At 41.7% G+C, this 26,021-nt stretch overlaps 2 protein-coding genes across 3 annotated transcripts; both read left to right on the forward strand.

Moving 5' to 3' along the window:
- The first annotated feature begins 497 nt into the window (after positions 1-497).
- Positions 498-14,643, forward strand: UBE2D1 (ubiquitin conjugating enzyme E2 D1). Of its 2 annotated transcripts, none has more exons than XM_036385716.2 (7): positions 498-591; positions 8,358-8,421; positions 8,508-8,539; positions 9,478-9,555; positions 9,809-9,914; positions 12,108-12,201; positions 13,766-14,643. In XM_036385716.2, the coding sequence occupies exons 1-7, from the start codon at positions 568-570 to the stop codon at positions 13,809-13,811; spliced, it is 444 nt and encodes a 147-aa protein (XP_036241609.1). In that variant the 5' UTR covers positions 498-567; the 3' UTR covers positions 13,812-14,643. The 2 variants fall into 2 exon arrangements, with proteins under 2 accessions (XP_036241609.1, XP_036241610.1); XM_036385717.1 differs by lacking the exon at positions 498-591 and adding an exon at positions 757-783.
- A 1,911-nt stretch (positions 14,644-16,554) lies between these two features.
- TFAM (transcription factor A, mitochondrial) lies at positions 16,555-24,159 on the forward strand. The gene is made up of 6 exons (XM_036386151.1): positions 16,555-16,839; positions 17,987-18,057; positions 19,770-19,919; positions 21,269-21,364; positions 22,185-22,241; positions 23,233-24,159. Exons 1-6 carry the CDS (start codon positions 16,557-16,559, stop codon positions 23,449-23,451), a joined length of 876 nt encoding a protein of 291 aa, XP_036242044.1. The 5' UTR covers positions 16,555-16,556; the 3' UTR covers positions 23,452-24,159.
- Positions 24,160-26,021: the final 1,862 nt, after the last annotated feature.

The following is a 26,021-nucleotide window of genomic DNA, read 5'->3' on the forward strand; positions in this document are numbered from 1 at the left end:
GCAGCTGGGAGTTCGGGGTAAAAGAGCCTGTGTAATCCAAACCTTGAGAGAGAAAACCCTGCGGGTGTGTGCCCAGTGGACTCTGCGTGATTTTTCCGCACTGACTTGATCTTAGAGGTCTCTTTCAACTTTAAAGATTCTATAACCTGTTCAACAGACTTTTCAACCCCCACGCCTACTGCTTCTCTCGCACACCATCATGAATATGACACACCTTTTCCTTGTATGCAGTTCTGAAGCTTCACGCGGTCACGTTCCTCTTCCTCACCTCTGTGTTCACTAGACACTGACACTCGCAGTTCCTCACTCGGCCCCGCACATCCTGAGGGGCCCGGCCCGACCGAGATTTCCGCACCCGCGCAGCGCCGCCCCGCGTGCGGACTACGCTTCCCGGCGAGCCCCGCGCGCGGCCGCGGCTCCGCATGCGCAGGAGGACACAAAGGGCACGGCCATTGCACCCCCGCCCCTCCCTTTTCCACGGCGCGCGCTCCCGCCACCCGCCCCGCCCCGGCCGCGCTCCCGCCCCGCGCTCCCGCCGCCTGCTTCGCGCTTCCGCCGCGCGTTCCCATGGCGCTGAAGCGGATACAAAAAGTGAGTGGGGCCGAGCCGTGGGAGGGGGCGGAAAGGTCCCCCTGCGTTCGGGTAGTCGCCGGGGCTGTCCCCTTGTTGGCGGGGTTGAGGCGGCGGCCGGAGCGGGGCTCAGCAGAGGTGTCGCGGTAGCCGCTGCCGCGCGCTTTCTCTGCCAGGACTCGTCCTTCCCTCGCCGGCAGCCGGGGAAGCAGAGTGGGTGTGAGACGGGGAAGCGAGGCTCTCGTCGGCCGCCTCACGGTTTCGGGACTCTGCCCCCTGGAAGGCCCCGCAGCCCCAGTCGGTGCCCTAAGGCGCCGTTGGCGGAGCAGCCGCGGTGCTCCGGGCGGTGCGGGAGCGGGGAAAGCCGCGGTGCTGATGGGGAACCCTCAGCAGGGCTCAGGGACAGCATCAGTCACTGCCCTTGTGCACGGCTGCTCCGCGCTGTGCTCCGGGCAGGGTTAAGAAGTGTTGTCAGCATAGTTCTTGATGTGACCTTTGAGTGTATCCCAGCTGTGGTGTTTTGGGCTGATACGGATAAATGGCCTGGTTCGAGTTGTGAGTTGCCGGTTTCCTTTTGTTTGGCAAGGCTGAGGCGGTCGCTGTACCGCACGGACCGGGTGTCGCGGCCAGCACCGGGGGGAGCGGAGCTTCGTGCTTTGGCCGTGGAACAGAATCCGCGCTGTTTGGTTGCTGTTGCTGTGCCATGTTTAGGGCGGCATCGGTGCTATCCTGGGTACGCGACGGTGCGATTATTTCTTGTGCAGGATTCCCTTTTGCTATCGGAAGCCATTGGTATTGCAGAAGTAGGATTCTGTAGTGACCGATTAACCTCACAGTAGGCAGATTTGGGATACCCTACAGTAGATACCAACTTTGGATGGATTTCTACCAGAAGCTGGTAGTCCTGTCTCATGCTGCGAGGCTTATGCCTTTACACAGGACAATTTTGTTCCTTCATATCACATGTTTGTCATGAATGTTGCATTCGACCAATATATCAAATTACTACAGTGGGTTTCTTTAGGAATAACTTTGTCTTGCTTCTACATATTATACAAATGGTTTGCCTCTTGTTGCCGCTTTCATTTCGCGCATCTTCTTCAACATCTCTTTACCCTAGTTTCAGGAAAAGGATTGTTCTGAATACCATCTCTTTACAATTCTTGTCCAGCTTCTTTCTGCTAAGATAAACAGACAAAGGGGAGAGTCTGGTTATCTAGTATTTTTGAGATGGAGTGGTGGTTTGGGGCTTTCCAAATGAAGTCCTGCTAGAATAGAATCAGCCTTCATACTTTTATCATGTTCCCTGCATAACTTTCTTTCTGCTTTACAGACATTCATACATATTGGAAAGCCACAATTTTCTTTAATGTGGCATTTAAGAACTTCAGATAGATGTGAAATTATGATTAGACTTTTTATCTAAGTATCTTTCATTCTGTTAGCCTTATTGTGTTTCTACTCTTTCAAAATAAAGTGATGCTTTCCAACCTGCTGACTGCGACGTGCTATGAGATTTCCTGGTTTTACAATAATTCCCACCTGAAACATGAAGAGATACTGGGTAAGGACCTCCAAGAAGAGTTGAGATTAAATTCAGAACTAGTTACCCCTTGCTTCTACTTTGCTGCAGAAATGACTACTTCTGCCTTTCTTTTTTTTTCCATTAACTACCCTCATCACTCTCTTCTGCCTTTCCAGGAGAAGAAAAAATTCTACTAGAGGGATTTGGCTAGCAGTCTGTCTCTGAAGAAGTAGAAGAGGAAAGGGAATGGCAAGGCAATAAGTTTGTTTCAAATGGAAAGTTAAAATGAAGTGGAGAAGTTTGAAAAGACAAACTATTTTGATGTCACTGTAATGCATAAAATTTTCCCCAAAAATCATGGAGATGGAAGTTTAATGGTAGATGAAATGTATTTGTATGTTGGTGTGTTTGTCTTCTCTACTTTCCTGGCATTTCAGACTGGCTGTAAAGGTTCATAGTTGTGTTGTATCTGAAGGATAGGAAGGGATAAGATCTGGAGTAGAGGAAATGCTGTGGTTTCAGAGTGCCTAGAGGAATTCTTTGGAGAACAAAACACTCAGCAAACACAGTGGCATTGCTTGGGAGCTCATCAGTCTAGACACTGTCTGGAGTTAAACTTCAGTGGGTTTAGGATGCTTCAGAATTGTGCTTAAACGAAGCTAAGGATTTTGGTGTCAAGCTTGTTTGTTCAGAGTAATTTCGATAATTTGTGTGTTCAGTGTGACAGCACCTATGAAGGAAGCAAAGCTATAATATGTCAACCTGTTAGTAAGCATATTTTTGTCATACTGGTTGGGACTCTGATTCCTAAGTAATATTGCCCCTGGGATCTGTGTCATTGCATCCTGCCTTTGGCTGCCTGTCTTCTTCAAGGGGCTCCTCAAAGGACAGCACAGGGACTTCCAAGGCTGTACCCTAGCCACAGACAGACATACTGTGCTTGGCAGCTTTCTTAAAAATGGGCAGCTGAGTAACCAGTGAAGAAGCTGCTCACTGCACATGGAGGTATTTGATCCTGGTGCTGCAGGTGGAAGAACAGTGAGGACATGAAGCCCTGCTCTGCAGGCACAGCTGTCAGCAGTGTCTCCATGCCAAACTCATCTCACAGTTCCTCAGAGAGTTTGGGGTTGGGGGATTCTTACTCATCACAAGCTCAGGATCCTGTGTTCATTTGCCTTGTGAGTGCTTTGCTTTGCTGTTGTATGAGAGAGGCACTGTCTCTACACTGTCAAAAAAGTTCAGCTACACTGTCTGTGATGTTCCTTGGGGCAGTGAAAGAGCAACACATCTTTGTGGGCAGTGTAAATTCCAGATGTTGCAAATGATGAAAGCAAAACAAATAGTGTAGGTTTTATAGAAAGAAATATTGTGCAAAGAAGCCTTTATTCTTGCCACCTCTGGAAAGTGAGATACCATGCCTTTTGTGAAAGGTGGAAAATAACTCAGGCTGTCAGGTTCAGCACAATAGTCTGTAGGTCTCAGTTCTGCCCATCTGTCTTATGCAGAACCATTTTTCTAGGGTTCCTGTTGTAAATTCTTTGTTCACATATCTAATTTGCAGAGTTTGCCATCCTGATAGTTCCATATTGCAGCTGAGATTGTTCTCATCATAAGTCCTGTACCTGGGTGCTCCCCCAGTGTTAGTGGGAGGTTGATGTGCTGGTTAATGCTCAGGCTGTCTTGTACATACTTTTGTTCAGGACTTCAGGAGATTTTAGAAGACATTTTGAAACCAGGAAGGAGGAGATAGATTTGAACACTGCTTTAAGAATAGCTCTTGTTCTTACCTTATTGATGCATAGTGCTTGGTTGGTTTTCTTCTACAACTCAGTAAGAATAGAAGCATTCAGACATTGAGTTGAACTATATGTCTCTGTGGTTCAGTATGTGTTTCATATATGCATAGGCTAACAGGACATACTAACTTAAAGCTATGTTGAAAATAACTTCTGTTACTGTAAATTGACTCAAATAAAAATTATTGATATTTGTGGTTTAGATTTTGACTTTAAACCTGCAGCCTTTAGATGGTAATCAACATAACAAGGAAACTTTTTTGACTCTAACATAAAATGTTTGCATTTACTTTCAGGTCCTCAGCTGAGATACTACCTATTTAGCAATATTTTTTTTTTTGCATTAGAACAATGTATAGAAATAGAATATTTATTACTGACTAACCATTATAGCAGTAAATCTTATTCTAAATATGTGCTTTATATTTACCAAATTTGTGAAGAACCAGAGAATTCTTTAACTAGTCTTAAGTATAATCACTTTGGGGTTTTATAACAAATGGTTCCAAGCAGCAGTGTATGCATGGAATTGGTAGGAAATAAATCTGTGGTCTACAGTGCATTTTGTGCAAGAAATTAAGAACGCAACTGACAAATATAAATCTATTTTTTAAATAATAGTGTGGAGAAAGGTTGTGGTTTTGTGGTGCATGGAGGTTAAAAATAGCTTTTAGTGATGCTGTCTGCAGTTTATTTTGGTCTTCAGATAATCTGCAGTCTTTTTTACTGAATTTTTTTAGACTGAAAAAAGACATGTTAGGACTTCTATGTTGAGAACATTTATTTCCTTATCACCAAAGTATCCTTACAATGTTGTTCCAATAGCTTTTTGGGAGAAAAGCCTGGATGCTAATCAAGCATGTAAGTGTTAAATTGGCCTTGCAGTGTTCATACTTTTATGAAATACATCCTGTATTATTCATTGACCATGGGCATTAGTCTGCACATTCAGAAATGTCTCCAATGTTTATAGCTTACCACAGCCTGTTTTTTACAGCTGTTAAACTTGAATTTTTGCTTCATGCTGTCTACAGGGCTGTTCAGGAGGTGTGTGTTGCAAGGGAAGGTAATTTGGAGGCTTTGACCATCTCCAGTAGTATGTTAACCATTAGTATTCTATTCTACCCTGAAATGTTTTGTATGAGAGGATTAGAGGATTTATTCCTACAGTGTCCCCAGCTTAGGTATTTTTCTCTGTGCACGTTTATCCTGGCATGTGTTGGAGCTCTTGAGAGGTGCTTTTATGCTGTCACATTCACCAGTGTTTGAAATAACTCTTCCTTCTGATGCATCTCTTGCAGACAGAATCTTGGGTTTGTGTGTTCTCATAAAAGATGTTGCACCAGTGTACACTGTAATTTATACTGGTGACTTTCTCTATTGAAAATGAATCTGCTTTGAGCTATAGATCCTGTTTGTCAGCATATGTGCATCTTGCACCAGCACTTTCTATACCAGTGACTAAAAGTATTCGTGCAGACCCTTGAAGTGACCAGGCCTGCCTCATGCAGCTACATGGTAATAATCCATAAAGCTTGGACAAAGCTGCTTAACTTAAAATTAACTTAAAACTACAGGGCAATCTCTAGTGTTGACTGTAGTGCCTCACATGCAGTTATCTTGTGCTTCTTGATGAGGTTTCAACATGTTAGGCTTTGAGAATCTTCAGCCTTGTCCCTTAACAAAGCAAATTTTTGACCTTCTTCTAGAGAGCATCTGTGCTTTGTATAAAGAATTCTTGTATTCTCATTCTTTCGTGAATATGTACAGTCATGAAGAAGTTTTTCTACATGTATTTAGAGGATCCTCATTTCTGTTCTGCAGTGTTCAGTTCTGGCACTGGCAGGTCAGACTGATTCAGGGACATCTGGGTATCTCCTTGCTCCATTTCAAAAGGTATAGGAAAGCTTTAAACCTAAATCTTACAGCTCTCCAGATAATTTTGCTTTGAACCTAAAGCTTAAACAGTATCATCAACAATGTAAATCTGAATAGTTCTTCCTTTTTATCACAGCTTGATCTGAATTTCTGTATATAAAGATTCAAACTGTTCATACTGTTGGATGATGTTACCACTTGTATTTTTAAACCACACTAGCTTCACATATGGATGCTAAATGCAGCTTGAATTTGCTCTGCTGATTTTGAAGTTTGATCTGGCTTTATGTTTTGTAGGTGCAGAAGGTCTCAGAATGTATTTGTGAACATTGCTCTCAGTTGGTGAAGTTGATTGAAGAGAACCTTTTCCTCATTGTTCTTAGGAAATATTAATTACAAGGGTTTATAATTGTGGGCCTCATCAATGTATGATGAAAAATATTTGCTGTTTTTTTTCTAATCATGAACAGATGTCAGTGCCTTTTTAGCCTGAACAAATTGAAGTGTATGCCCAAGGAGCCTTCCCCAGTTCTGTTAATTCTTAAGTACATGTGTATATATGAAAGAAAACAAATTTGTGTGGTTTTGGGGTATGTAAAGATCTTGATGAACACATCTAGCAACGAAAGCACTGTTACAGACCTGTGACTCTAAGTGGTTGCCTGGTAGTTCCTATGTGCACATGGAATGCTTGCATATACTTCAGAGACTTTCTGAAAAGTTTAAACTACTGTTTTTCCAGTTACTGCCTTGAATTTAGTAGTCAATAACGACTGTTGCAAAATGCATGATTGTTAGTGTGAGTTCTCTGTTTTGGTGCTGTGGTTGCAGCTGTTTGGTTTTGGTTGGGTTGTTTTAGTGTGTGTACAAGTCTTCCTTTTCTCTTGTTAGGTTAGATCTTGAGTTGCAGGTTAGAGAAGACAGTGCCTGTAACAGCTCTGCTGCTGGTCATGTTTGGTGACTGCTGGAAACTTGAGATTTGTTGACTCCCTGTGTGTACTGGCAGTGCCCTGGCTTTGCATAAATAGCTGGTTCTCTGAATCACTCCTTAACGAAATTTGAATCCTCTGATTAAAATAGGAACTGCATTTCTCAAGTGCCTTTATTAGTTCAAGTCTAGCCCAGAGTGTTCTTTCTGGATCAGCATACAGTGTCACCAACAGAATAAAGTGTACACAAGTAATGCCAGTTGCCAACCTGTGCTATTTCAGTATAGGAAAAGGTGTTTGTTTTGTTTGAAATCACAAGATTGTGAGAAGTCACTTCAGAGCAGTAGTAAGATAGGGTGCAGTGCTTTTCTTTGATTTCAGGGCCAAGAGTGGAGCTGTAAGTCTGGCTGAATTTAGGTGTTGGGTCCATGGCAAATTGAGTTGAAATATTTACTGGATGTCATAAATGGAAAAAATATATCACAACAGTTGAGAAGTGCAGATTTTTAACCCTTCAAATTATATGTAAGGCCTGATCACACTAAGTACACCAATTCTGCACTTGAGTTAAACTTTGCTCCAGTTTAAACCTTGATTTTGTAAGTAGTTGCCTTGACTAATTTATTTTGAGTAGAAATGTTTCTGGTGTTACTCCTTAAGGTAAACTCACATACCTGCTTATGTCTATTGTTGACTTAAATGTGTGTGTTTTGAGTAAGGAATTGAGTTACTTACAAACACACACCATTTGACTTATATCAAAGGAAGTACTTGCATGTAGTCATAAAGTTCCTACAGGAGAATTTCTATCAGCCTAGAATTGGAAAAAGCTTTCCTTAGTACAGTAATAGTTCAGACATCAAAAGGAGTATATGGAATCAAATGAGGAAAATGAACTAACATTACTACCTGTCTTGTTTGAATTAGTGATGATAAATCAGATGAAAAACAGTGCTGACTTTGTGAAACCACATAATAATTTTAAATTATTTGGGACTGTGTGGACTCCAGCAAGAGAAATAAATCAGTTGACCACCAAAAGCTCCTCTGAGTGCTTAAGTTTTAACTTGGGAGTTTTTTAGTAGCCATTCAAAAAAAAAAAAAAAAGGCAAGCATGCAGGGAATTGAATCAAGGTAAATAAGGTGTAGAGCTAATATTTTTCCTTTAGTTTCCAATTTAGTTAGGATCCTTTGTATTATGTTCATACATCATCTCCAGGCAGGCTGCAAACTTTTTATCAGCTGGTTTAGCTCAGCTGATGTCCACAGACTAGGACAATACAGAAACTTTTGTAAAATCAAAGGCTAAGGGAATGATCAGGTTAGTACCTAACTAAATTAATCTGTGAGTTTACAGACTAATCAAGAAACCTTTCTTATTTATTTTGTCTCCTTCAAGTATATTGAACTTACTGTGAACTTGGTTGCAACTCTTAAATTCTTTCAGATATTAATTTCTAGCACAGTGTTAGCTGCAGGCCGTCTGGCAAAAAAGCTTTTTCAGTTTCAATGGACATTTCAAGTGTTGACTGTTTTATCAAAATACCACAAAAAGTGCCCATGGGTTTAATAAAACTGGTTTGTGTTCCCACTTTGGAAGGGATGCTGCCAAGTAGTATGGATTTTCATGTCCTTGAAGTATTTCTGTGTTTCTTGCAGGAACTAAGTGATCTGCAGCGAGATCCCCCAGCCCACTGTTCTGCCGGACCTGTTGGAGATGACTGTAAGCTCTTCCTAGAACATTCAGTACATTTCAGTTCTGGAAAGGCTCAGAAAATCTCTAATTGCTGTATCTTTTTTGCCTTTCAGTGTTTCATTGGCAAGCGACTATTATGGGACCTGTAAGTATAGGAATCGTGCCCCTTAAAATGTAATACCTTGCTTCTCTTTTTGTTACAGAAGGATTCACTTGGGTTTCTGTAGACACAGCAGCCACATTCAGCTGAGCTGTGAATAGTTAAAACTTTAGGGTGACATTGTTGTTCTTATTAGTCTGGTAGCAGTTGCTTTCTGTAACTCCTCAAAAATCCCTGCTCTTCATGAAGTTAGAGGTGTTTAATTAGTCAGCTGTGGTGTTTGAGTTGGTGATGTGGAGCTTGCTTTTCATAGATGATCAGCCTGGAAGATTCATCCATCTGAAAGGAGGAAGAGTGGGTGAAATCTAATATTAAAGTTGCTAACTGCAAACAGTAGGGGAGTTGCAGAGGGTTTTTAAATGGAGCTTATTTTATTTGATAGTGTACAACCTGGATGTAAACCTGTGCACGTGTTGTGTAACAAAATGCATGTGCACAGATTTGTGTGGGTCACAAAGATGTTGTGGGTTTTAAAACTCCCTGATACCATCATGATGAACTGAATTCTGTTGGAAAATCCCACTCTTTGCATCTGTAAAGAGCAACCACTTGTTAGGGTAAGTGTGTTTGTAGCTTGAGAATGGAGGAAGATCAGAGCAGCTGTGGTCTTGCACAGGGACAGGATTTGGAGGACGTGCTGTGGTTTCTGTACTCCCTTCAGTGCAGTGGAGCCATGGAGCTCCCTCTTTTTTCTCCCAGCAGGGCAGTGCTCAGTAACTGTGCAGTGCTGCTGCAGCAGTAGCCACTCTGGCTCTATGTAACTCTGCAGGCCAGTGGGAGGGTTCAGTTCCCTCTGTGCCTTCCCAGTTCTTGGCCACAGTGGGCTATGTACTGGGGAAAAAATGGATTTTCTCTAGGAGAAGGGAAGCTCCAAAACAGCTGAAATATATTAATGTGTTTTATCTGCTTTGTTTTTTCCTCAGCCTGATAGTGCATATCAAGGGGGAGTATTTTTTCTCACAGTACACTTTCCAACAGATTATCCTTTCAAACCACCAAAGGTAAGTCCTTTCTTTAAGGAAAGAAAGTTTTTAGCTCAAAGTTTATTCCTTGAGGCTTAATTTTGGCTAAGTTAACTGGAAAGGTGAGTCACAGTATACATGGATGTATACTTATCTTCATGGATGTAGATAAGACTCAAAAATTTGTGCTGGCAGATCTGATATGACTGGAAAGGAAGGGATGATGTTAAGGATTCCAAATATAATAACCCTAATCTGATATTATTTGTTTTTTATTTATTTTTTATTACAGATTGCTTTTACAACAAAAATATATCACCCAAACATAAACAGTAATGGGAGTATTTGTCTTGATATCTTGAGATCACAATGGTCACCAGCTCTGACTGTTTCTAAAGGTAAACTCACTGATTTGATAATGCATGTATGAAGCTGCATACACTGCCATGGCACTTTTTGGTGTATTATTGCACTGTCTTAAAGGTAAACAGTGGGAACTAACTTATCCTGCATGTTTCAGAGAGGCAAATTCCATTGGAGTTCTGGTTACGATCTAAGATATTGTGCAGTTTATTGGGAGTTCATTACAAAAAAATGCATGCACAGCAAAGAAATATTCTAAACCAAGTTGGGTAAGATAATAATGTACAGTTAGCCTGAAATGTACAGGCCTGACTTTGCACGCTGAATGGAGGAGAAACTGATAAGCAGGGCTTGAAAATCACAACTTGGGAGTAAATGTGAACCCTGATACTGAGGTTGTGTGAGCTTCCATGATTGCCTGTTGATGACTCTTCAGGCTGCCTGAGCATCCTTGTGTGGACTAAGGTCTTAATTACACTTTCTTTAAAAATGAGATAATTTGTTCTGGTTTGCATTCCTTTGTAAGATGAATATTTCAAAATGTAGCTCCTTTCACAGTCATCAGTAAAAGTTTTCTTAAAATATTCTCATCCTGTAGTTAAGCTTTTTCAAAACTTGAACACTGCAGATTTCTGGAACATTGACTCAACAGTTGAGCAGTTCTTCTGCTGCAGGCATTTTGTGTCACTTAAAAAGCTGCTTAAAATGTGGGTGCTGTTGCTTCTCCTCACCCATCTTCAAATTGCTAAGGCACACTTAGTCATATTACAGAAATTCCTCATGTGACTCAAAAGGTCAAGAAGCCATATCACATCTCCTGTAGTTGGGAGCTCTCTGAGCTGTGTGCCAAAGTGTCACTGCACTGGCTGTACAAGCAAAGAACAAATTGTGGGGCTTTGTCCAGTGGAAATTGCTCTGTGCAAATCCAGTTGCTGTACCTCCTTGGAAAAACAACTTCTCTTGTTTACAGGCCTGTGCAGTAATCTCACAAGCCATATAAAATATAAGTCTAATATTCTGTTTCCTCAGCTCCTTGCTAAAGACTTCAATTACTTTTATGTGTAATTGGTATCATTTTTTTCCACATAAATTAGTTGTTTTATAGCTATCCAAAAATTGTATCTAGTTATTAAGCAAATGAAAATTGCCACTTAGGTTTAACAGCTGGCATCTACAACTGAAAACCTGTAAAATTTTTAGATCTTCAGCATTTTTCTATCTCCTTACTTGCTGAGCACTTCTTTGGTAATAAAGTGGAGCAGGTCTCATGTTCAGGTATTATGTATTTCATAAACTGGAAATTAGCTCAGTGACTCATGGAAGTTTCACCTTTCTAGTCTTTGTTTGACTGAATCAAAAGTTGACAGCATACTATAACACCTCTGACCATCTGTGTGACCATGTATTCTAACCTGATTTTCTGACACTATTACTGACACTTAAAATAAGTCAGTTGAAGTGGCTGAAATTTCTGCTCCTGAAAATAGGAGTGGGTTCTTGGGTTAACAAGATAAAGCAGGGAGGAAAAAAGGTATTCTACAGCTGATTCTTATGGCAGCATGAATTTCCCTTTCACAACATATTTAGAATTATTTAACTGTGTACTCTTGTATGCATATTAGTTCTGACCATAAAAATACAAATTGCCTGCAAAGTATGGCCTGAAAATGTTAGGCAAAAAAATCAAACCTCCTTGGTTCAATACCAGGAAATTAATATGAAGTTATAAGTGAGTACCTGTATTTAATGCTGATCAAGTATTTCCCAAAATGGAGGTCACACTTAGGTAAAATGTTTTTATGATTGAGAGAATAACTGTCAGCACAGAAGTGGAAAAGGATATGCACAAATAGAGTACTGCATGGCAATGTAATATTAATAATATTAGTTACCTTAGCTGCAGCTGCAAAGCTTAGTTTGACCAATATCTATATGTAACTGTAGTCTGTAGTTGGGTTCCTAGGCTAGGATGTGGGAGAGAGATCCTTACAAAAGTTACAGGTTCATGGCTGCAAATTCCCTGGGCTTGTGTCAGGTGTTTACTTCAGCCCTAGAAAAATAATGCTGTATAAACATTTCTGGGCAGAACTGTTAAATGACAGCTTAATTCTGATATGCATTCTTCTTCCTATACTCTCCTACCACCTCCTTCAGTATACTGGAATATATTAAAGAATTGTAGAAATAAAGTAAACAAACTTGCTTAATCTAGTGTCTCTTTTATTTAGTTTTATTGTCCATATGCTCCTTACTTTGTGATCCTAATCCAGATGATCCTTTAGTACCAGATATTGCACAGATCTACAAGTCAGACAAGGAAAAGTGAGTATAACATACATAACTGTGTGTGTGGTACTTGCAGGTGGCTCTCTGCTGTGCACCTTCAATATTAACTTTAGCAGTTCTCTTTTCCTAGATTTCTACAGGATTAGCTCTTTAAATATTGGGAATAGCCATGGCAAGTAGGAAACTGTAGGCATACACAGCTGTTGGTAACTGATTTTTTGTACTTAATTACATAAAACCCTCATGCTTCTGTGTAACAGATTGATTGCATAAAAAATTATTTTCCCAAATATGAGTTACTTGTCACTACTGCAATCCTCTGGTTGTAAAACCTGTACAGAAGAAATTTGGACCTTCTGTTTAACTGCCTGAGTTATTTGGTACCTCTTTTTCAGTGTTGAGCCATTGAAGACTTCCTGCAGTGCATGCAGTGGCTCAACACATGTCACAGATTCAGGCAGATTTGAGTATTGCTTTTACCTTGAGCAGTAGAGAGCAAAGGAGTCGTGTAGAACTTACATGGACATCTGTGGTCTAATATTTCTCTGCCCAGACTAAGAATGATTAAATGGCCTTTTTCTCACAGTTCAATGTCTGGAATAGTCAAATCATGTAACTCCTGAAGTGCCTGCATGCTGTAGCTCATTCTGCAAAGTAGATAGTGTTCAAGTTGAGGAGGTTGTGCATCAGCTTCTCCCCATTTCTGGCTCAACTTTTTTTCCACCTACTTATTAGTGATTTCTGTTGTGCCTCCTGTTTGTGAAGGAGATGAATGAGGGATGGTTTTCCATCTCCAAATCTCAAAATTTAATCATTGCTAGGGAAAGTGAGAGACTATGTAGTGTTGACTGTAGCTTTATCTTCTTAAAATGACCACCTATTACATTTTATTTTTTTATTATAAGTTAAAATCCAAAGACTTATATGGTAGCATATTCTTAAGAAGAAAACCAATTAGTAAATGAGTTGCTATACTGATCTTAAGAGTTAAAAACTTGTCAGTATTTTTCTCTTGTTGACTCAAGAAGAGTAGAATGTAGCAAATGTAAAGACCTGAGTGGAAGCTATCAACTCTAAGGATATTTACCCTTGGGATTATGGAATTATAAGATAATCAGCTTCATACCAGAAGGAAAAGACCCAAGACTTAAAACCTAGTAAAAAATGCTTTTCAGAAAATTTTCTTTTCAAGTTCTGAAATGCAGCTGGCAGTGCAGAACAGAGAATAAAATCCCAGTTAATTATACTGAATTTTGTAGAACTCAAAAGTGTAAACTTTGTCAGACTCTTAGTAGCATATGCCTTCAGGAGTGATTGACAACCAATTCCTGTGAAGGTGCAAATAAGGGAACCAGTTATGAAATACAAATGAAGGATGCACGATTTAATGCAAAGCTGTGAAGCTGGGTTTGAGTCTGGTAGCTCTGGTACATAACTTTGAATGTGTAGTGGGTGTGTACTTTGTGCTTTTAGACAGTTTTAGTGTTCTTTGTGCTCAGAGGTGCAAAGCTCAGTAGCAGCTGTATGAAGTAAGTCCATGGCCATTGTCAGTGTATCACTAACAGCTCTTCACTGTAATGCCTTCTTTCTGCACGTACAGATACAACAGACATGCAAGAGAATGGACTCAGAAATATGCAATGTAAACTTTTGAAGACATTTTCATATACCACAGAGTACTGTAAATTCTAGTTTTTTTCAAAATTAGAAGGAAATGGAGCACAGTTTATGGTTTCAATGTGACACCCCTTGAATTTTTTTCACCCAAGTAAGTGTGTTTCTGGAGCAAGAGAGAACAAACTTCCAAAAATAACCTTATGACTTTGGTAAGAATATTTATCCTCTTTGTATGCTTTGCAGAAAACATTTATTATAGTTTTTAAGAGTTGGACACCTGCATCTTCAGACTACAAGATCTATAATTCAGTTGTAAATCAATGAAATTATTTTTGCTGGAAAAAGTAGCTGTTTTCATGTGATGAATACTGTATGTGTGTCATTGAAGTACGTTGTCTGTTTCATGAGTGTGTTCAAGTTTCTTTTTGTTAGTTCTCTTATATAATTTGTATTTTTTTACTGTATAGACTTATTTTATTTACAATGTAAGTCATTTCAGTTTAGACTTGCTTGTGCACAGTATTGACAAGATACAACTACTAATAGTGAAAATAATTGGAGTATCTCACCCATTAAATATTCTGAAGACTGACTGCAGACTTCTTAAAACCTAAAATGATCTTTGCACTGTAAATCTTTGTATGCTGATTATGGAGAAACACTTGGTTTTGATTCTGTTGCATACTTGACTTAATTTTATTGCAATGTGAACTAATTGCACTGGTATGTAGAAAGATATGTAACTATTTTGTTGCTATTCACAACTGATTTGTGACGTGTGGGCAACATAATACTATCACAGACCTTTTACAAATCCAGATGTAGCCTTTTCCATATAAATAAAATACATTTTCTACTTTCCTTGACTATTTTTTTTTATTTTAACTCCTGCATATCCTTAAAGTACTTGTTCCACCATTCTAACAGAGAACTGCCAGTAGTGTGTAAGTCTTGTAGGCAGAATGTCCAATAAAGCCTTGCATCATGCACTACTCAGAACTGGGCTCTAAGTTCATTTTTATGCTAGTTCTAGCTTAGTGGATTTAGCCCATGGCTGGATAGAGGATTTCAAAGAGGTTCATGCCATGCCACACCAATAGGTGGTGTATTTGCAATACCAGACTATTACAGTAAAATCACACTTGAAAGTAACTTTTCTCCTCACACTTGAAAGTAACTTTTCCAATAACTTGCACTTCAGTTGCTTCAGACTATGCATGTGGAAAACCAATCTGTTCTTAAAACATAGATCAAAAGCAGAAAAAACTCTTGATTTCCTACCTTTCATTCTTCTTGGTTACTTGAAAATTAAAAAAGATGACAAAATGTTTTTCTCTGTTTTTCCATTGGGAAATTTGTCATCATAAAATACATTTTTAACATGACAGATACATTTGATGGGGTTGTTTTTGTTTTTTATTTGAATATGCATCAAACTGGAATGTGGGGCATGGGTGGTAAGCATGCACAGTAGCAGCTTTTATTCCTACCCCTGGGATATTAACTTCATGTTTCCTGATTTACTTACCTTAGGTTGGTCACATATGGGAAAATATCATTTTTGGACAGTTTTATCTATGATGTAATGGTGACATTTGAAACAGCAGCTTGATTGAGATTGGCTCTAATAATCTTAAAATATCCCCGTTCACTACATTTTGCAAGCTGACTAAATGGATTTGGTTTTGTTACTGAGTGCTTCATTATATTTGAACTGGGGCAATGGAGCTAGGAAGGCAAAGATATCATTTATACTTCTTGCTCAAATGATTGTAGAAAACTGACCATCAGAATGTGTTCAGTTTTTATTTTCTCTAGGTAAAATAGCAATCTCTGGGTGCTAGAAGTTACTTAAATTTTTGGAATATCTGTACAGAACTGTGTGAAATCAGAAGTTGGCCTTGGTTTCTTTTGGTTTATCAGTTTGTTAGGGATGGTTTGAAAACATTTCTACTTTACCTGGTAGTTTCTGCTTTGTGCCAGACATTAGTGACTTCCCACCACAGTAGGAAACCAGCAGGAGCACTGAAAACCAACCAACACCATGTGTAGGACATACTAACTGTATGTAAATTAAAAAATCAACCTGTCTTATGATCATGCTGGTTTAGAGGTGTGAAGCTAAGTCTTTGATTCTTATGCTATCCTAGCAGTTCAGCCTTTCTACTTTTGAAATTATTAGAATGAAATGATAAGTACATTATTTAAAACTTCAGGCATGCTATGAAGTGGCCGGCTTCAATCTGTGGAGGGAAACACTTCCACTCCTTGGTTAATGCTTTTGATACAAATTCTGTTTCCAGGGCTGGAAAGTTTACTTTATTCTGTGCTGTTTACTACGATAGGGAAAAGAAGGAAAAAACAAAAACAAAACAAAAAAAAAAAAAAAAAAAAAGAAGAAAGACTGGTCGGAGCAGAGGCTCCTGCTGTTTCAGCCATAGCGAAGGAAGCAGCGAAGCCGTGGGTTTGTTTTGGGCACAGCTCATTAACAGAACGAGTTACTTGGTGCCCGCTTGGTCTCTGATCTCCATTACCGTTTTGCTGTGCCTGCTCTTGTGGGCGCCCACAGCAAACCCGCCCGCGGTGCGGAACCTTCGGGGCCACGGGGTCACCTCATGTCGATGTCACCTTGTGCCGCGGTCACCTCGTGGAGGGGTGACCTTGTGCCGGCGTCACCCAGCGCCGGTGTCACCGTGTGGGAGCCGCCCTGGCCCCGCCCCTCAGGCCGCTGTCCCAGGGTGCCGCGCGCTGGCGCGCATGCGCGGCGGGCCGGCATGGCGGCGGCAGCGGCCTTGCTGGGCCGGGCCGCGGGCCTGGGCCTGGGCCTGGTCACGGCCGCGGGCGGGCGGCGGCTCCTCCGCTGCGGGACGGGAGCGGGGCTGCGAGAGCGGGGCACCGGGACCCTCCTCGATGCTGCCGTTCTGTGCCGGGCCGGTGGCGCGGCGGAGCGCTGCCTGTCTCGGGGGACCAGCTCGAATCAGCGCCCGAAGCGGCCCCTCACCGCCTATTTTCGTTTCGTGATGGACAACCGGTCGGCCTTCAGGGAAAAGAACCCAGGTACGAGCTGGAGGGGAGGCGGGCCCGTGCTTGGCGCTGGTGGCAGCCGGGGCTCCACCACCGCCGCCCCCGGAGCGGGGCCGTGGGGGCTCCGCTACCGCTGCCCCGCCGAGCGGGGCCGTGGCCTGCGCCCCCCGGAGCGGGTGAGCCGGAACAGCCCGAGCAGCAATGCCTGTGTAAAACCGAGCTCTGGGAATGAGCTCAAGTGATCTCAGACACCCCGCCCGTCTATTTATCCGTGCCAATCCCCACGTGAACCCAGCACGGTCATGCTCGTTGCCTGCACGTGCTTCATAAGTCAAAATAATGAACATAGTATGTAACTTTAAAAACGTTTGGTGAAATACCTCGCCTTGGTAATATATGGTAACAATGATTTATGATTCTCAATTATTTTTGGACTCTGTACTTGAAGTACATATTCTGCTGATATTATGAGCCCTGTGTGTGACTTTATTCTGAGGTTTAGTAATTGAAAAATTGCAGGTACTGGATTGCATCACTGTATATGGGAGAAAAAGTAATTGTATTTAGGGGAAAATGGTTTCCTGTGAATATGTTTGATTTACTATCAAAAAATTCACTTAGAGGCAATGCAGTGACTCTTGCCAGAGAGCTGCAGAATAGAAAGATAAGCTGGTTTTGAAATACTGTTGAAGGTTAAAATGTTTAAAGAACTATGGTCATATTGGGCAAATCCTGAGGAAAATTTTAGTGGGGAAAACTAGTTGATACCCTGTTTAGCTCACCAGTTCAAGAGTTCCACAGTCTCATCTAGAACTGGAAATTTTACTTTTGATTTCTTCCCTGCTCTCCCCTCCAAATTCAGACCATCCTGCATTGTGCAGAAAAGTATCCAGCTGAAAAGGCAAAAAATGTGAAATTGTTGTAGAGTAACAGTAGCTGCCTTGAAATGGTGCTTCAGTTTATCACTGCATGTTGTGTTCCAGGTGAGCAGTTGCTCTTCCCCATCCCCCAAATATTGCAGTGCCCTTTAACTGCCACCATGAGTTAGTTTTATGAAAGAGAAAAATGCATTTGTACAGGAAGATGATACCTGTGACAGCTTTCCTTGGGAAAAGTTGAAGGAGCTTACTAAAGATACAATGTTGATCTTGATTTCTGGGCTTTCTCTTTTAACCTACAGAGGCCAGCAACACGGAATTGATTAAAAAATTGGCAGGTGCATGGAAGGAGTTACCAGCATCACAGAAACAGGTAAGGTTCTATCCTTTCCTTGAGAACTTTGAGCTCTCCAGGTGGTGGGGTTTTATTTGGTTTGGTGTCTTGTGGTTTTTTAATTTAGTCTGGTGGGGTTTTTTGGTCGGTTGGTTTGTTTCTAAAGGGCTTGAAAAAGCACATGTGTACAAAGGTTTAGACATCAAAACAGTTGGGAGAATTGGGAGACTGGAATAACTCAGGGGAGGTGTGGTGGGGTGACCCTGGCTGAATGCCAGGTGCCCACCAAAGGGGCAGGGGGGAGAAAATAGAGCAAAATGTTTGTGGGTCTGAATGAAGTAGGGAGAGGTCCCTCACCAGCTACTGTCAGGGCAGGACAAACTTCACTTGGGGAAGTCAGTTTATTACCAGTCAAATCAAGTAGGATAATGAGAAATAAAACCTCATATTCTAAAACACCTTTTCCCCTACTCTCCCCTCTTCCCAGGCTCCACATCACTCCCAATTTCTCTACTTCCTCCTGACATCAGTGCAAGAGCACAGGGAATGGCGCTGAGGTCAGTCCATCACGTGTTGGGCTGACCTCAGCTGCTCCTTCCTGTCCAGGGGGAGAACTTGGGCTCCCTTCCTCAGGGGACAGCCTCCATGAACTGCTCACAATGTGAGTCTTTCCTGTGGGCTGCAGTTCTTCAGGAACTGCTCCAGCAGGTGTCCTGCAGGAACAGGCTTCACACGGGGTCACAGCCCCTTTGGGCATCCCCTGCTCCAGCAGGGGTCTCCTCCATGGGCTGCACCCCAGGCTGCAGGGGAACCTCAGCCCTGGTGCCTGGAGCATCTCCTGCCTCTCCTTCCCTGACCTTAGGATCAGTAGAAATGTTTTTCTGACGTGGTCTGCCTCCTTTCTCTGGCTGAAGTTGTGCAGTTTTCTTTTTCACCTTCCTATGCCTGTTACCCTGAGGTGCCACCACTGTCCCTGATGGCCAATAGCAGGTGCCACTTGGAGCTGGCTGGCCTTGGCTCCATCAGGCTTCTCACAGGAGCCATCCCTGTACCCCCCTGGCCACCAGAATCTGGCCATGCAAACACAACACAGGACGATACTTTCCTACTTGTACATGACCTTGGCTTTAATAGTTTTACTCTGTTGCCAGAGAAATGACACAGCTCTCGCTCCATGGGGCTGTGGGGCTGCAAACCAATTCTTTCTCCTTTTTGAATGGCAGTATTGCCTGACATGTACAATGCAGGTTTTGTAAAGTTGTTCTGCTCTCATGTAGAAGGCAGATGAAACCTCAGTTATTTCTGATGAAAGGACCAACTTCATTTGCTTCATGTAAATTTCTTTAAGAGTCATCAAATTCAGTCATAAGTAGTGAAGTTTTTGTGAGTGGCAGTTTCAAGGGATAACGTAAAGCAGCTCTAGGACTTGCCAATGGATTTAAATACCATTTATAGCAAAGTAATGATTTTTCTTCCTTGACTGCAGTTAGCAGTCAGGAACTAAATTCCATTTCCTAAAGGAAATATTTAGTAGACCTGAGGTGTTCTCACATCCCTTTTGTGTACCTTTCTCTCCTCTGAGATGTAGAACAGGGAATCAAACAGATAAAAATATGATGTTCTGGTGTAAGATTTTCAGCCTGTAATTCTTCTACTCATAGGTTAGGAGTGTTACCTTTGTCTAATGATCAAATGCTTCTGACTGAAAGCATCTAGCTGAAGTTTAAGGCTGGTGGTGGTTTGTGCTGTAGGTTTATGAGGAAGCAAGAAAGACAGACTGGAAAAGATACGGGGAGCAGCTGGCTGCTTACAAAGCACAACTGACTCCAGCCCAGGCTGCAGCTCTGAAAGAGGAAAGGAGAAAACAACTGGCAAGGAGAAGATCAATCAGGGCAAAAAGAGTAAGTATTTTGAAGTTCAGGTTTCTTTTCTCTCGAGGAACCTAAGTATGTTTGTCTAGTATACAGAGCAGAGTTGAAGCATGTTTTAGAAATACAAAAACAACTCAGAATAGAAAAAAACACACAACATACACTAACCCCCCAAAATGCCATGGACTAAAATAATTACTGGTGTTGGCAGCTAGTTCAGTGGCTTTGCTATGCTTAAAGAGCACAGAACTAGCAGGGATCTTTGTGCTTAGAGGTATTGTGCTCTATGCTTTTTTTCTCCCTATTTCTAGAGCTGCCAGAGAAAGGATAGGCACTAAAAGACATTTGGACCAGCAACACTTTCTTCAGGTGGGAAGACATTCAGAAATGGCTTTTCTCAAAGACCTTGTTTCTGTTACCTCATTAGGCCCTACAAGGTAGCAGCTGTTTGAAGTAGCCTTTTTTCCTTGCTTTTTTGGGCTCTGCCACTGTGTAGCTGCTGCTGTGACATCTGTTTGTGTCCTTTACTAGCATATTCATAGGCACCATCTTCCCTATTCCTTTTTGGCTGGTTTATGTATAAATCCTTAAAGGCAGAACCATCTTTAACAGTACAATATTATGGTTTCTCTGGAAAGGTCAAAGGGTTAGGTATTGCTAATTCATTTCTGTGAATTAAACTGTGACATTGCCCTAATTGGCAAAAGCAAAACAAGTTTGGTTTAAAAGACCCCTTCTTAAAAGGAGTTTGTAATCTTAATGGTTCTGCTGATGCTTTCTAGAGGATGGCACCACAAGGAATTCAGTTGGCATGTCTAATACCTAAGCAAATGTTAACTTACAGCACCTAGGCTCCAGTGGGAATGTCAGGACTGGAGAAAACAGAAGTGTAATTACATCTATAACTTGCTGTACTTTCATTCTCTAGCCATCATCCCTGTAGGCCAAAGCATTCTGATAGCAGAAACACAGTTCTCTTCCACCTTGTCACCTCCCACAGATAAGTGTGTGCCCTCTTCTCTGCACACAGGCAGTATTTCACTCCAGAAACTGAAGCCTTACTGAAGAACAATAGAAAATCTGTCATCATGACTTCCTTACAGAGTTGAATTTAGTAGCACTCTGGTTTCTGGAACACGTAGCTGAAGTAAGAATCAATGCTTTTTCAACACCTTGTGAAAACTCAAGTTGTTACCTTTTTGTAGTTTAACATTAGTTTGAAAAGCACTAAGAGCACCTTGACATACAGTCCAGTTTACAGAATAAAAACCACAGAAAGAATTTGTGTTTGATTTTTGCATAAAATATAAATACTGAGTTTAGTTTTGGAACAAATGCATGCTTGGTAGATGGAATAACTTCTCTTGTTGTTTTTAAAGGAATTGAATCTGCTTGGAAAACCTAAAAGAGCTCGTAGCGGCTTTAACATCTTCCTGTCAGAAAATTTTCAAGAAAGTGAGGGAAATTCACCTGTGGTAAGCCAGGAAAGATTCTTTTTCTAAAATATATCCATTGTATTCAGAAAAATCTAGTTTAGATTCTGTCATTTTCAGAGATACTGTTCAGTAGTTCACTTTCTGGATGCTGCATTGCTTAGGTTATTTTTTTAAGCTGTGGCCATCTGGCTGTACTGCTAGCATGGCCTGTATAAAAAAGTGATGTGTGGGTATACAGACTTAAAACATCTGTGCTATTTTTTGCACTTCAATATTACAGACTTTTATCTGTTCCTTTTGTAAGGAGAGAATTATCTTCCCTTTGTTTTGATGTAGAAATAGAGTTTTTCAAAGAGCTGTGGTGGTGTGCTCCTGCTCTGGCAGTTTATTGTACCTCCTGTAGTTCAGCTGCTGTTATGGAATACAAGAGTTCCTCAGCAAACTCACAAGTTCTGCACTGAACTGTGCTTTGGGGTGGTTTAAGTTACACTGGTGGATTCTAGCACTGGAGGTGCTGCAGACCCACCCTGTGTGCCTCACGTGCTCCTCACCCTACACATTTAGCCAGTAGGTCAGGATGGTGGACAGAGTTTGTTGCTCAGTTTTCCATGTACAAGGCAGGTTTCTCCATTCAGCTGAGGCCTGCATCTGAATGTGGCTCAGATGATGCCCAGAAGCTTGATTTGAGCTCTAGTTTATTACTTACTTAGATTAAAAGGTTAAATAAGGGGAAGCAAGCTTTTGTGCTTTTTTGTATTGGTTTATGCTTGACTTTCACTCATGCAGTATTCATCTGTAGGTCTCTGAAGTCAGTCTACTCCTAAAATAAATAATGGATTGTATGTTCTGTATCCCCTAGGCAAAGCTGAAGAAACTGTTTGATACGTGGCAAAAAATGTCTGCATCCCAAAAGCAGGTATGTCAGAGGATTTGAATGAGGCTCTGATCTCATCAGAATTAAAAACTTGAGTCAAAATTGATAAATTCATACAAAATCTTGAACTCAGTTACTCAAATTATGATACTGAGAAGAATACTCCAAGATCTTTATGCATCTTGAAAAAGATTGTCATTACTTTTATTCCAGTAGTGACTATTTAATTCATAGTTTTGTTGAAATGGGAGTCAGTAGGATAGGATGGAAGTTGGGTATGCCTTAAAGTGGATGCTAAGTAACATCTAGAAAAGAAGGTGGAATAATATGCAACAATTTGTTTTTTTTATAATCATCCATAATATCTTTGAACACCAGCACAAGAATGTGCTGCTCATGAAAAGACTTCTTACAAGGGAAAGTAACAGAAATCCCCAAGTGATATGCAGGGTACTTTATTAACTTTGGTTGTCTGGGGGATCATTTTCTGCCAGCTTTCTGAGTGTATTGAACTATGAAGCTGTAGATGAGCAAATCAAAAGTGGAGAGGTGCTGTACTGAAATCTAAACTAAACCTTGACATTTTCAGGCATTTTGTACCTTGCTGTCCTTCCTCCTGAATGCCCTTCTTCCAGGTGGCTTTCCATGTGTACTTAGGACATACCCTCGGTTCATGTTCTTACTGTAGAAAAATAATTTGAAATAATTCTACAGCAATATCTATTCCTGTGCCTCACTTAGTCTAGCTGTCTCAAACTAGTGCTCAAATAAAAAAGCCTTAACTGTTAGTAGCAGAACTTAATAAATCTCCTCTTTGGGAATGGCCAGCTGCTGGCATAACTGCAATTTAGTGCTAAAGCTTGGTATTTTTCTGCAAGTTTTGAGTTTTTTGTTATTTTTTTCAATTAGCTAGGGTAGAAAGCAAATGCCTGGGCTGTTCATTGCACAGGTGTTGTTCTAAATCACCTTTGTGTGTGGCAGTTTTCCAGGAAAAGCCCCTTGTGTAACTTGTTGGTACCTTCTTTTCTTTCAGCCATACTTCCAGCTTGCTCAGGATGATAAGGTTCGGTATGAGAATGAAATGAAAGCATGGGAAGCAAAAATGATTGAGCTGGGACGTGAAGACCTGGTGCGTTCCAAAAGGCAAAGGTTAAAAAAGAAACCTGCTGAAGCTGCAAAGCAAACTCCAGCAGCCAAAGCCAAAGCTTCCTCAAGTGGGAAAAAGGCAAAATTAAAAAAATCTGAAGAATAGAAAATCCCCTTTGGTTGTCTTATTTCTGTCCTGCTGTGCTAAAGCTGCAGTCAGCATTAGCACTGAAATGGGGAAGGCCCATGAAGGCCCCTTTGGAAAGGTGATCAGGTAAGAGAGAAGTTACTGTCTCTCAGAACTGACTGAAATAATCACTGCAGGTGTAGCCTGAACTGTAGAATAGCAATTAATTAATCAAGCTGTGAATTCTGATACCCACTGACAGCAGCAGTGCTCTCCAGTAACGGTTGATAATATCCAGCTTTTATAAGGTATTTTTAATGAAAAATAAAAAATACTTTTTCTTTATGAAAGAAAGGATATTCTGCAATGTTACCATCTAAATTCTGTAAATAAGAGCTGCAATCTGAGTTAACACTGCTGTGTTGTATTCCCTCCATGTTATTGCTAGCGAGATGTTCTACATTTCATCAGGCACAAGAAACATAAAATGCTAGCTTTTATTTTATGCATCTGTCTTTTTGTACCTGTTAATCTGTGTATGCCACTTCTGTTGCATTTAAAAACCATGTGAGTTTTGTATGGACGTACCTTTTTGATTTTGATTTGTATTTGATTTTGTGGTTTTGTTTGGATACATACACACATTTTTGTCTTGTTGTCACATGTGGGATGACCTAGAAGGAAAAGAAGTATGTGAACTGCTTGGACTTTGAGTTTTGGTGTAATAAATACAGGTATTTTGAAGAAGTGGTTGGCTTCTTTCTTGGCGTTTCTCTTTCTTAGTTCAAGTCCCATTGGTATTTTGAGGAAGCTCTTTTTAGAATGCAGGCCAACTTCTTCAGTATTTGGTGGATCCCATTTGTTCTCAGTGACCCATAAAGTAATCATGGAATTCCAGAAAGGCTTGGGTTGGAAGGGACCCTCAGGATCACATGGTTCCCACATCCCTCCCAGAGCAAGTGATGCTCCTCACTAAATCAGGCTGCTCAGGGCCCCATCCAACCTGGCCTTGGACACTGTCACCTAAAAAGGGACATTTTGCTCACACCCTTTGTGTTTGATCAGTCTGTCAGTGCCCTGGGCTTGACTGTAGAAATAAATTGAAAGCAATTATAGACAAGCTCTGAGTGCCAGTGCAAGCCAGCTGGAGATAATCATTCAGTGCACATAGCATCACAGAATATCCTGAGTTGAAGGACCCAGCAGGATCATCAAGTCCAACTCGTGGCCCTCTAGAGGACACCCCAGGACAGACACCCCTGTGCCTGACTTGTCCAAACACTTGGTGAATACTGACAGGCTTGGTACTGTGACCACTGCCCTGGGAGCTTGTGCAGTGCCTGACCAGCCTTTGGGGTAAGAACCTTCTGGAACCTGACCTAATCCTGCCTGACACAGCTCAGCCAGTCCCCTGGGCCCTGTTACTGGTCATGAGAGCGAAGAGATCAGTACCTGCCCCTCAATGAGGTCTCCCCTTCAATCTCCAGTTTTCCAGGCTGAACAAACCAAGTGACTCAGACAGTGCTGATGCTCAGGCCTCAGCCAGAGCTGACTTACAAGATGAAACCTGGGCATTATGTGACTGACACCAGCAGTATTACTTACCTAAAAACAGATGACTGAGACACTTCTGCCAGCTGTTTCACACCAAACTGGCTGCTTTAGAAACTTTCACCTAACCTTGTGTAGTCATCTGCAAGAAATGTATCATTCCAAGAAATTTGCACAACTGACATGAATAGGATTGCTTGTAGGATATTTTATCTGGCCAAGTCCTGGTCCCTGCTGGATGAGAAGTGTGCCATGAGACCCAGGTGCTTCTGCTGAGCTTTTTGTCCTGGGACCTTCAGTGTGTGAGCAGTCCCTGGTGCCATTCTGTTTGGATCCTGACTCTGGGAGACTGAAGGCTTAGGATGGTACCTAGAGCTGAAAAGGAAAGTGCTGAGAGCAGGGTGGACATGGTAAATCGATGGGTGCAATTGAAGTTGTAGACAGCAAGAGCTTTCTCAGCGAGCTCTGTTTTTGCCAGGTGTTTTCAAGGTTGTGGCCAGTCTCTGTAAGAGAGAAAAGCTTTGTTAGGGCAGAGGAGTTTGTGCTGCTCTTTGAGTGTGGTGCAAAGAAGGGTGTGCTCATGGAAGGGGAGGATTGGTGAAATCTTTTTGTCCTGACACAGCTGATTTGAGAGCAGGGACGTTTCCAGCCTGGCTCTGCCCGGGGGTGGTGCGGAGCAGGGCTCGGTGCGTGTCCTTCCTTTGCGGCTCGACAGCGCCACCGTGCTTTTGTCCTCCGTCGAGGAAGGTAGTTATGCTAAGGCGGTGGATTAAGGGGTTAAAGTACCCTAGAGATGTGGAGAAGTTTGAGAAGGGGGTTTGTTTGGTGAGGATGAGCGTTTGGGCTATTTTTGAGATTTCCAGGGCTAAAGCGATGCCTAGGGCTGTCACAACCAGGGCAGTGATTTTAATGGAGAGTGGGATGGTTGTTGGAGGGGTTTTTGTAGGGGTGATAAATGAAGTGATGAGGAATCCTGCTAGGATGCTTCCTAGTGCATCTGGATGGGTGGTTCTGATGGGTGCTGACAGTGCCCAGACAAAGCCAAGCACTTTCTGTCC

This window comes from Molothrus ater, chromosome 8 (assembly GCF_012460135.2).
Source record: "Molothrus ater isolate BHLD 08-10-18 breed brown headed cowbird chromosome 8, BPBGC_Mater_1.1, whole genome shotgun sequence".
Lineage (NCBI taxonomy): Eukaryota > Metazoa > Chordata > Aves > Passeriformes > Icteridae > Molothrus > Molothrus ater.

Coding starts and splice junctions, on each gene's coding strand:
- UBE2D1 (XM_036385716.2), top strand. CDS start 568: ATGGCGCTGAAGCGGATACAAAAA. Junction 8,540..9,477: donor AAGCGACTATTATGGGACCT/GTAAGTATAGGA, acceptor TTTTTTCCTCAG/CCTGATAGTGCATATCAAGG. Junction 9,556..9,808: donor ATCCTTTCAAACCACCAAAG/GTAAGTCCTTTC, acceptor TTTTTATTACAG/ATTGCTTTTACAACAAAAAT.
- TFAM (XM_036386151.1), top strand. CDS start 16,557: ATGGCGGCGGCAGCGGCCTTGCTGGGCCGGGCCGCGGGCCTGGGCCTG. Junction 19,920..21,268: donor GATCAATCAGGGCAAAAAGA/GTAAGTATTTTG, acceptor TTGTTTTTAAAG/GAATTGAATCTGCTTGGAAA. Junction 22,242..23,232: donor TGTCTGCATCCCAAAAGCAG/GTATGTCAGAGG, acceptor CTTTTCTTTCAG/CCATACTTCCAGCTTGCTCA.